The sequence below is a fragment of the Suricata suricatta genome, chromosome 8 (genome assembly GCF_006229205.1).
Source record: "Suricata suricatta isolate VVHF042 chromosome 8, meerkat_22Aug2017_6uvM2_HiC, whole genome shotgun sequence".
Classification (NCBI taxonomy): Eukaryota; Metazoa; Chordata; class Mammalia; order Carnivora; family Herpestidae; genus Suricata; species Suricata suricatta.
In genome coordinates, this window is record NC_043707.1 from 101103056 (window position 1) to 101115322 (window position 12267).

A 12267-nucleotide genomic window follows, 5' to 3' on the forward strand; every position below is an offset into this window, starting at 1 on the left:
ATATTCAAAGCAATTCCTATCAAAATAACACCAGTATTCTTCACAGAGCTAGAACAAACAATCCTAAAATTTGTATGGAAGCAGAAAAGATGTCGAATAACCAAAGCAATCCTGAAAAAGAAAACCAAAGCTGGAGGCATCACAGTTTGGGACTTCAAGATGTAATGCAAAGCTGTAACCATCAAGACAATATGGTACTGGCATAAAAACAGACACTCGGATCAATGGAACAGAATAGAGAACCCAAAAATGGACCCACAAATGTATGGCCAACTAATCTTTGACAAAACAGGAAAGAATATCCAATGGAATAAAAACAGCCTCTTCAGCAAAAGTGCTGGGAAAAATGGACAGCAACATGCAGAAAAAAGAACCTGGACCACTTTCTTACATCATATACAAAAATAAACTCAGAATGGATGAAAGATCTAAACATAAGATAAGAACTCATCAAAATCCTAGAGAAAAAAGCAGGCAAAAATCTCTTTGACTTCAGCCACAGCAAATTATTACTCCACACATCTCCGAAGGCAAGGGAAACCAAAGCAAAACTGAACTATTGGGACCTCATCAAGATAAAAACCTTCTGTACAGCAAAGGAAACAATCAGCAAAACTAAAAGGTAACCAACAAAATGGGAGAAGATATTTGCAAATGACATATCAGATAAAGGGTTAGGATCCAAAATCTGTAATGAACTTATCAAACTCAACACCCAAAAAACAAATAATCCAGTCAAGAAATGGGCAGAAGTCATGAGAGACACTTTTCCAAAGAAACAAATAATCCAGTCAAGAAATGGGCAAAAGTCCAAAGAGATACTTTTCTATCCATCCAGAAGGCCAATTGACACATGAACAAATGCTCATCACAAATCATCAGGGAAATACAAATAAAAACTGCAATAAGATACTACCTCACACCTGTCAGAATGGCTAACATTAACAACTCAGGCAACAAAAGATGCTGGCAAGGATGCGGATGCTGGTGTGAATGCAAACTGGTGCAGCCACTCTGGGAAATAGTGTGGAGGTTCCTAAAAAAATTAAAAACAGAACTACCCAACAGCCCAGCATTTGCACTACTAGGTATTTATCCAAAGGATACAGGTGTGCTCTTCAAAGGGACACATGCACCCCAATGATTATAGCAGCACTATCAACAACAGCCAAAATATGAAAAAAGCCCAAATGTCCATTGACAGATGAATGGATAAAGAAGGTATGGTATGCAATAGAGTATTACTCGGCATTCAAAAAGAATGAGATCTTGACATTTGCAACAACGTAGATGGAACTAGAGTGTACTATGCTAAGCAAAATGAGTCAGAGAAAGACAACTATCATCATGACTTCACTCATATGTGGAAGTTAAGATACAAAACAGATCAACATAAGGGAAGGGAAGCAAAAATAATATAAAAGCAAGGAGGGGGACAACACATTAGAGATTCTTAAATATAGAGAACAAATTGAGGGTTGCTGGAGGGATTTGGGTAGGGGCATGGGCTAAATGGGCAAGGGGCATTAAGGAGGACATTTGTGATGAGCACTGGGTGTTATATGTAGGAAATGAATCACTGGATTCTACTCCTGAAATTATTATCACACTATATGCTAACTCACATCGATATAAATAAAAATAAATAATAAATTTTAAAAAAGAATAAAAACAGCCCAGATAATCTAGAAAAAAATTAGTGAAATGCAAATCATAATGAGATACTATTTTATACACACCAGTCTAACAAAAATTAAGACTCTGACAATATCAAATGTTGGCAACTCTTATACACTGGGGATGGGGATAGGTAGGTATAATTGGTAAACTACTCTGGCCAACAGTTTAACATCATGTAATAACATTGACAATATCCATACCCTAAAAACAAGCAATTCTACTAAGTGTACATGTACAAAAATTTTTAAGAACATGCCCAAATAACAATAAACTGGTAAGAACAGCAAATTATCCAACAGGAGAATTAATAAATTGTGGTAAATTTATATAAGAGGTATAAAACAGTAGCTGCAAATGAATGAACTAGAACAGTAGAGCTATGAACATATGCCAGAAACATATGGTAGAATGAAAAAAGCAACCCACATAAAATATACACAGTGTGATACCATTTGTATAAAGTTTAAAAACATGCAAAACAATGTATTATAATCCTTAGTGATATAAAAACATTTGTGATAAAATTAGGGAGAACAGCAAGAAAACTACTAACATAAGAGCAGTTACCTAAAGGTTGGGGAAGTTTAGAGGGAAGATATAATCAAGATTAGTCACCAATCAATGCTTCAGGGGGCTGGTCATTTTTATTTCCTAAGCTGGGTATTTTGTTTATGGGTGGTTATTCTGTTACTTTGCTTTATAAGTTGTATAATTAAATATATATTTACATGCTTTTATATATACCAAATAATTTTTTAAAGGTAAGTAAAAAAGTTAAGAAGAGATTACTTCTATCTGAGCAGAGTATTAGGTAAGAGTTCATGAAGAAGTCATCTCTGAGTAAGGCTCAAGACAACTGAAGGGCACCTGGGAGGCTCAGTCCGTTAAGCCTCCGACTCTTGATTTCAGCTCAGGTCACGATCTCACAGTCCATGAGTTCAAGCCCCATACTGGATTCTATGCTGACAGTACAGAGCCCGCTTGGGATTCTCTCTCCCTCCCTCCCTCTCTGTCTCTCCCCCATGCATCCCCCCCCAAATAAATAAACTTAAAAAAAAAAGACAACTGATAGGATTCAGATAGCTGAGGTGGTGGTAAGACGTCATGATCACAGGTAACAAAGTAGGAAATCATCAGAGTATATAAAGAACCAAGAAATGTTTAGTGTGGCTACAAAGGAAGTATGGGAGACTACTAGTGGAAATAAGATTGGAAAATAGGTTCAGATTACATAGAGTACTGAACGTTGGAGCATACGTTTTATTCTAAAGGCAGTAAAAGCCCATTAAAATTTTTGAGTAAGAGAATAAAACAACCAAAGATTAACTCCAGAAAAAATGATCTGGTAGATACAATTTTCATTTCATTTAAATCCATGTTCTGAATGTCTGTTTGCAAAAAAAAAAAAAAAAAGTACAAAAGATAGAAGAAGGAAGGTGAGATGGCAACAAATAATATACAATCTAGAATCTCTAGAGGCATTATAATAACTAGAAGGCATCCTTAAACTCTCAGAATGTCATTACTCACAAAATGTAATTTCCCCTCTCCTCTCACTTTGAAAAGCATAAGCAACTATGTATGACAAAAAATTAATATATGCTATATAAAAACCATATAAATATACACACATTATTATAAAATACATGCAGTTTAATCATAGGAAATTATAAAGAAAGTTCATTCAAGGACTTCTAAGTTTATTTTTTTCATGTTTATTTTTAAGAGAGAGCGAGAGACAAGGTGCATGTGGGGAAGGGGCAGAGAGAGGGAGACACAGACTCTGAAGCAGTCTCCAAGCTCCAGGCTCTGAGCTGTCAGCACAGAGCCTGATGCTGGGCTTGAATACATGAACCACTGAGATCATGACCTGAGCTGAAGTCGGACACTTAACTGACTAAGCCACCCAGGCGCCCCTGAGCTTTTTTATCCCTTTTACGTGTATTTATTTTAGTTTTGAGTGTGCATGAAAGAGTGAGCACACAGGGAAGGGGCAGAGAGTAAAGGGGAGAGAGGGAGAGAGAGAGAGAGAGAATATCCCCAAGCAGGATTTATGCTGTCAGTGCACAGCCCAATGCAGAACCTGAACCCATGAACCGTGAGATCTTGACCTGAGTTGAGATCAAGAATAGGACCCTTAACCAACTGAGCCACCCACGCACCCCAGGCTTCAAGGCTTTTTGAGTGATATATGGCAGAGTAACCACCATGCAAGTGATAAAAGAGTATTCAAGGCTTTAACATTTAGGAAAATTAAGAAAGAATTTGCCGCTTCCACACAATGTGTTACACAGACGAGAAAAAATACTAGGTTCATTTCAGAACACTTAAAAGATGTTTCCACTTATTAAAGAAAAACACAGTGAAATTATATATCAAGTTGCTACTCTGATTATCTAAAAACAGGATTCTCAAAAGAGGCATAGCACAGATGTATACCTGCTGTTTAAAACTGCTGTACTATTAATATATACACATAGAGGCAACTGACAGGATGTAAAGAATACTGGCCTGGGAGCCTTAGTCCTAATTCTGCCACCAACTAAGTCTGTGATTTAGACAAGCCATTAACACCTCTCATTTTCCTCATCTAAAAACGTCTCATTTTCCTGATCTAAAATATGAAGAGTTTGCACCAGATGATCGAAGCTACATTCTAGTTTTTATGAGCCTTGAAAAGATTTCTATTTGAGGACAGATGCTTAGAGATCACTTGTTTATGCCTTTGAAATGCTATTTACTTAGATATATATGTGCATGCCCTCATCCTATATTACAGATGATATTTAAAACAGCTTACATGTGTTATAGTCTGAACTTAGACTTTCACTATTATCTTACTGTAAGTTCAAAGTAATTTTTGTCGTAGAATTTTTGCATTTTAAGATGATAGTTCAAAACGGACTCTACTGATATAGAAGGATACTTCTGGAGAATGAGTAACCACTTATGGTAAACATGTACTTTAATGACTCGTGCAACAAGGATACCTTGTTGGTATTCCTCAGAGCTCCATTCTCAGCTCTAGCTTCTTCCCACTGGCTTGTCCCATTCACCACCATAGTTTCAATAATCACATAGAGTGGGTCTCCCAAATCTGTATTTTAGCCCAGATCTACTTCCTGAGGTCCATCAACATTCATCGCCATTTACATATCACCAGCTGTTGTCAATATTTCAAACTCAACATAGTGAACAAAGAACCAATCTCCCACTCCGCTGCCAAATCTGCTCTTCTTCTATTTATTATCTCGATGAATAAGAACAAAGTCCAGTCAGATGCTCACGCCAGAAATCTGAAGCCACAATCACTTGCACCCTCTGACCCCCCCCACATCCAGTTAATTACCAAATCCTATTGAACTGACACATCATCATCTTTTAGCTTTTTAATACTCTATTCCCACTGCTATTACTTAATTACTTTATTAAACCTTGATAATTTCTTAATTACTTGCTGGAATCTAATAATAGCTTTTTAAAAAATAACCAAGAGTTGGTGAGGACGTGGAGAAAAGGGACCTCATGCAGCACTGATGGAAATGTAAATTGGTGTAGCCACTAAAGAAAACAATATAGAGGCTCCTCAAAAATAAAAAATAGAACTACCATATGATCCAGCCAATTCCACTCATGAATACTTATCTGAAAAGAATAAAAATACTAACTCAAAAAGACATCTGCACCCCATGTTAATTACAGCAATATTTATAATAGCCAATACATGAAAACAAGACATGATGGACAAGTGTCCATCAACACATGAATGGATAAAGAAAATGTGGTACACATATATACAATGGAATATTACTGAACTATGAAATCCTGTCACTGCAATGACATGGATAGACCCTGAGAGCATTATTTCAAGTAAACTAAGCCAAAGATAAATATGATCTCACTTATAGGTGGAATCTAAAGCAAACAAACAAACAAACAAACAAAACCCCCAATGTACTCACAGACATAGAGAACAGATTGGTGGGGGAAGGATGGGAGTTGAGAGGGTGGGTGAAATCAGTGAAAGTGGTCAAAAGGTAAAAAAACTACAGTTATAAATTCGTACGGAGGATGTATATACAGCATGAGAACTATAATTAATAAATTATATTGCATTGCATATTTGAAAGCTGCTAAGAGGGTAGATCTGAAAAGTTTTCAACAGTAAGAAAAAAACTGTAACTGTGTGAAAATGGATGTTAACCTACTGTGGTGATCATTTCACAATAAATACAAATATCAAATCATTATATTTTACATCTAAAACTAATGTTACAGTCAATTATAACTCAACTAAAAACTTTTAAGTCAATCTTATTGGGGTATATATAATTTCATGCAATAAAACCCACCAATTTTAAATATAGTTCAATGAGTTTTGACAAATGCAAACACTCCTATAACTACTATCCCTAACACTATATAATATATAAGGATTTACATAATCCCAGAGAATTCCCAGGGCCCCTCTGTAGTCAGCTGCAACTCACTCCCAACCCACCCCAGGAAACACTGATCTAATTTCTATCACACAGACTCATTTTGCCTATTCCAGAGAAATCATGTGAATGGAACCTGTAATATGTACTTTTTTGTACCTGACTTCTTTTGTTCAGCATAAGTTCTGTGATATTCATCCATGTTGTTGTATATATCAGCAGTTTATTATTTTTATTGCTGAGCAGTATTCTAGTGTTTATCTACTATAATTTTTTGCTTATTCATTGTAACTGCTGTAAGTAACTTCTTAACTCGGTTTACCTGCCTCCAGATACATAGACTTTGATCTATTTTCATACTGCCTCTCAAGTCATCTAAAACGCAAATCTGATTCTGTCACTAATGTTTTTCCAATTGTTCCTCATTGCCTGAAGAATAAAGGATGGACTCCTGAACAAGACGCTCCCATACCTTAGTCCCTTTTCAAAACCCCCAACTGCTTGGACCCCCAATGCCATTTCTCTGTTTATAGTTTTTACACGTGAATACATCCAAATTGAGGAGAAAAGTGAGTATTGCAATTCATTTCTGGAAATAAATTTAGGCCCGAAGTATTATATGGCCTGAAGGTTCCACCTGACTTCATATTAATCCCATACATTTTGAGACTGACACAGTAAATACCTAAGTATTTATACCATAGGTAGGTGGTCAGTTGCCAATGTATTGCCTTATCCTTATGTAATATTACACCTAAATGATCACAGAGGCTAAAATATGAAGGTATACTTTTATGCATAAACCATAATCACACTAAAGATGCAATTTATATCCTGCATTTGTACTTACTTCAAGAGCATTTTCCCTTTTGTTACATTATGTTCATAAATATTACTTTTAATGGCTAAAAAATGTTCTAAAAAAGATGCATACATCTAATCAGTATAACACAGTTAAACCTTTCACCTATAGCTGGGCGTTTAGGTTACCTCTAAATTTTTGTGTTGAATTTAAGTAGTGCTACAATAAACACCTTCCTGTACAAAGTGTATTTTACATTTTAGGTAATTTTTTTGGCACAGAATCCCACAAGGGGAATTACTGCATTCAGAAAGCATGAATAATTTATGGTTTTAATATATTTATAAAAAAACATTATCAAGTGATACATGAAAGTAATTTTAATACCCTGGTCAACCTCACTACCCTTTCCACAGCTTGTTCCTCAGAGGCAATCTCTTCTATTATTCATTTGTTGCAGTTCTTATACTCTATTTACCAACTACAGATATTGTTTTCTTACTTCCTGTTAATGCTAATGAGGCTATAGCTCAACTACACCACTTCTTACTGGCTTTGTTAATTCAGGGGAGGTTAACTTTGTAATGCCAAATACTATACATAAACATATTTTTTCTCTCTCGAATTATAATAATATATCTTTCTATTAGAATTCTTAGTCTTTCCCAATAGCTATGCATACACTTTTACATTGTCAGGGCTAACAATATTTATAATTTATTTTGAAACCATAATAAAGTTGTCCATGCTAGTGGTGTTTGAAACTTGAAATTTAAATAAAGAATATTTACATTATGATTATATAGGTACTATTAACTGAAGAAACAAGTAGTAAGTTATGATTCTGCTTCTATCAGACACCAATATCATGACCCCTCAGCCACCCAAAGAAAAATATTCTTACATCATGGTCAATGGATTATCATACAACTTTGATTCTAGCCTTTGTAAAATAATAATGACTACACCAGGTAAAGCACTAAAGTTTATATTTCCTTAAACCTTGGCAAGTTCTAACTTGCCACTGATACCAAAGTCCAAAGCCAGCCTTCCAAATTTATTGACTATTATTTTGCATCGGACTCAAAAATGTTTATCATCTTATAAAGGGTGCTAAGACATAAAGCATCCCCACCTGCCAGAGCATCCCGATAAAGCTGCACAAAATGATTAAAGATATCCTTCGGCAAACACTTCTCATCAGGTAGACACTGTAGAAGGATGACTATCTCAGACTGACCCACTGCATGCATTCCCTTGGTTGTGAAACACCAGCACTTCCTGTTCACATCTATGAATGGAATAAAAATATAAAAATAAAGACATTCTTCTCAATCTTTTCATTTAAAAAATGCACAGAAATCTACACTATAATACAGCAAAGAATAGTACAGGTCAAACTGAATCTATGTAATTCGATTGTGAACTATAAATGCACTGAGCCAAAAAACAACTGTAGAATATAAAACATACCAATGTCTTTGGCTTTAAGCAAATACTTAGAAAAACAACTGGAAGGGAAGTAAAAGTAAAAGAAAATGCACTTAAAACTTTTAACTCTTTTTGTAATTATTAAAGGAAAAAACATTTCATTAAAAATAAATGAAACAAAACTAGGTATCCTATAATGATTAAAGAATATACTTTCCACCTGTATTTTAAAAAATTCACTCTACCAAGGGAAATAATTACTAACGTAAAACTAGAAACAACAATAAAATCCCATCTTACAGTTTTGGATTCAGCTTGTGGCCTAAAGAAAATATACTTTTATATATACTTTTTAAATTTAACCTGTGACTGAAAGATTCTAACCTTTTTTTTAAAGATTTTATTTTTAAGTACTCTCTATACCCAATATGTGGCTCGAACTTTATAACCTCAAGATCAAGAATTGCATGCTCTACTGACCAAACCAGCCAGTCCATTTTGGGGAGAAAACTCTAGATAAACAGTAACATGATTTTATTTGGTTTCATCCTGTAAAGAGTGGTGAAAGCGATGAAAGGATGGCCCTTCTGGACTACTTACTTCCACTTCTTTACCTTAAGGCTTTGTAGAGAACCAAGAGCACAAGCCATATATAGTTAATGTTCAATCTTTGACACTTTTTCATTTATACTCCAACACAATAGGATCCCCAAAGGAACTGAAGTAGGATTCAAATATAATTACAGATAGCACAATGTGTATCAAAACTAATAGATCCCTTTCTTTCAGTTTGGGAATTGTTACTTTATATACCCAAACAGGAAGCACCCAATCCAACTATATTAAGATGGTGTACACCTCAGGGATTCTAGGTTAGCTATTTTCTAAATATAAGTTATAAATTAGATATGGTAAATTGAAATTTCAAGCAAGACATTTTAAAATCTGATCCTAGAAGGAAAGGGGGCAAGAATTAATAACTGGCCAAACATACAAGGGTACAATTAACAAGTAAACCAGAAACCTATATTTTATTACTACAGAACCTCAAAGGAAGTAGCAAATAGGTGTTTCTGGTGTCTGAGGTCAACTTAAAACAAGTACACAGTGAGAATGAGAGGATAGTTCCCTAGTGCTTCCCTCCTTTCTCCAAAACTCTGCCTATTAACATTCATCTATACATTCTCTATTTTTCAACACCATCTTAGAATCAAGATTCTAATTTATTCTCCTCTTACTCATTCTGATGCCCAAGAAGCTAGCCCCAAGAATTGAGAAGTTTTTGAATCTTAGTTTACAATGTCCCGAAGTTTTACTGTGTGTTAACTAACATTTCTCTCAAATAAGGTTTTGCACACAATTAAGGTTTATGAGATTTAAATCTAGCACGTAAATTGTTTGACACTCCTAGATAATTTATCTAGCTCCTCTACTCTGGTGGTGAGTTGTGACGTAGCACATCTCAGGAAGAACTTAACTTCTTTTTGAAGATCAGTTCAACTTTTGTTTGGCTTTCCTCCATGGAGAATTCACCTATGTCATCTCAAGAGTTTCAGTTAGTCCCACAGTTGTCCTCTGGGATATATTAGTTTATACAAACCAACTTCTCCAGTACCCAGTTTTCAGTAAGATTTCGATATATACATATGAAAGTACTTGGATGTAATGAATTTGAAAGCTTTACTTATTATCTATGAGTTAGTAAAGTATCTCATTTTAATTAAAAAAATTTCTAACTTACAATTTACGATTTTAACCATTGACAACAAATTTGCATTTAAAACAAATACAAGTGGGTCAGGGCCACCATCCTCTAATTGCTGCATTACTGAAATCTGCGATGGTTTCTCTTCCACAGCATAGTCTGTAAAGGAAAAAAAAAAAACACATGTAAAAGATTAAAGGGACAAACCAAGAAAGAAATTTGATGGAGGAATGAGCTGATTATTCACAGGAAAGGGGTAAGCATTTGGTTTGTAGTTAGGGTGAACATAGGTTTATACCTGCTGTCTTAGTGTCATGCTAATAGTGTCCCTTTCATTCTCAAAAGTGACCCAATCCAGTTTGGATGAGAACATGGTTATCCTATGCATAGACTTCTCCACAAACTGGTTTATGCCATAGTCTAAAGACAGTCCTTTAATTTAACAAAAATTCTCCAACTATCATAATAAGAATTTCATATATTATGTGTTCTAAGGCCAACATTTAAAATAATCCATGACAGAGAGAGGTGGGTGAGAGATGAGCTAGATGGGTGATGGGTATTAAGGAGGGCACTTGTGAGGCTTATTGGGTGTATATAAGTAATGAATCACTGAGTTCTCCTGAAACCAGTATTGTACTGTATGTTAACTAAAATTTAAATAAAAAATAAAATGAAATAATCTATGATATCCAAGAAAGTGGTAATGCTCTAGTTACCTCTGGATGAAAGGATGTTGAGGGGTTGAGGTAAAGGAGAATCCTACTTTTTATTCTATATCCTTTAGTACTGTTGAGTTTTTTTGCCACTAAAAAATTAAACTTTTGGAGCACCTAGGTGACTCAGTTGGTTAAGTGACCATCTCCTTATTTATAGTGGCTCAGGTGGTGATCTTGCAGTAGTGAGATCGAGCCCCATATCAGGTTCTGTGCTGAGCATGGGGCCTGCTTGGGATTCTCTCTCCCTCTCTTTCTGCCCCTTCTCCCCTCTCAAAATAAATAAATAAACATTAAAAAAATTAAACTTTAGGATGATGGTAATGGAGGAGGGCACTTATGGGGAAGAGCACTGGGTGTTATATGGAAACCAGCTTGACAATGAACTATAAATTAAAAAAATTTTTTTTTAATTTTTAAAAATTTAACTTTAAAAATGTACCCAGAAAATAAACTAAAAGTAGCATGAAGTGACTGGTTTCATGACACACTTCCTCTAAGAGTTCAGGACATGTATGAATCACCAAAATCGCCAGTAAATCACACAGCAGATTCCAAACACAGACAAGTTAATACTTGAGACCTTGCACAGAACCATTCCCATTTAATCCTTGAAAGCACAGTACGTGATATTCAGCCACCCTATTTTGAATGACAGAAGCCTTCCTAGCTTGAAGTCAAAATCATAGATAATAACTACTGTAGAATATAAAGATACAGAAAAGGAATTGAAAACCTAAAAGTTGTATGTTGTTTGATTAGTCTTATATAAAATATATCATTATAGACAGCCAGGAAGAACAAAATAATACCACTTCCTACTGACGAAAAGAAATGAGAAAACTATTTTTTGGATGTAAGAGGAAATGTCTACTGTACCAATGAAAATATTCACTGAAAAGAGAAATACTAAGTGACTTTTAAAAAGAAGAAAATGTTTGTATGAAGTTATTCTACTGGAATACAAAATTGCAAAATTCGGGTGAAGAGACAGTAAAATGGTTAAATTAAATATAGATAACTAGTTGTTGATTCTTAGTAGGAGAGGTTTTGATCATTAGATTTAATGAAAATGAAACCTTGCAATCTTATTTAACAATAGAGTAGGCCAATTTAACTTATAAAACTAAGACATCAAAATAACCAAAACTAGAAACCTAAGTAATAATTTTACTACCAAAAGAGTATTTCTGGAGGGTCCTATAATGTAGCAAAGGCATTATATAATCAAAAGATGCTTAGCTTTATATGAAAGTTCAATGTTGAACTATCTGGGACATGGCTGGATTTTATAGTATAATGCCTTCAGCCAACATTGCTGAGAGTCCACTGTAGGCCCAGCACCATAGTAGGAAAAGACAGAAGCATAAATTAAAACTGAAGGAATGCATGGTCTAAGTGAAAGAATCAGACCTATAAAATATCTAAATTACAATAAGAAAAGTGTTAGTACACTAAAGGTCTATAAGAATTTCTATTCAAATGGAGATGAAG

General features: G+C 34.8%; 1 protein-coding gene across 4 annotated transcripts in view; it reads right to left on the reverse strand.

The window, feature by feature from the left end:
• The window catches only part of ZFYVE9 (zinc finger FYVE-type containing 9), a 173840-nt gene that overhangs the window by 55128 nt on the left and 106445 nt on the right, over positions 1 to 12267 (reverse strand). For all 4 annotated transcript variants that reach the window (XM_029948334.1, XM_029948333.1, XM_029948331.1 and 1 more), the window contains 2 exons: positions 10094 to 10216; positions 8057 to 8212 (listed from right to left, as the gene is read on the reverse strand). In XM_029948334.1, coding sequence (XP_029804194.1) covers positions 8057 to 8212; positions 10094 to 10216 — 279 coding nt within the window. The remainder of the gene's footprint in view (positions 1 to 8056; positions 8213 to 10093; positions 10217 to 12267) is intronic.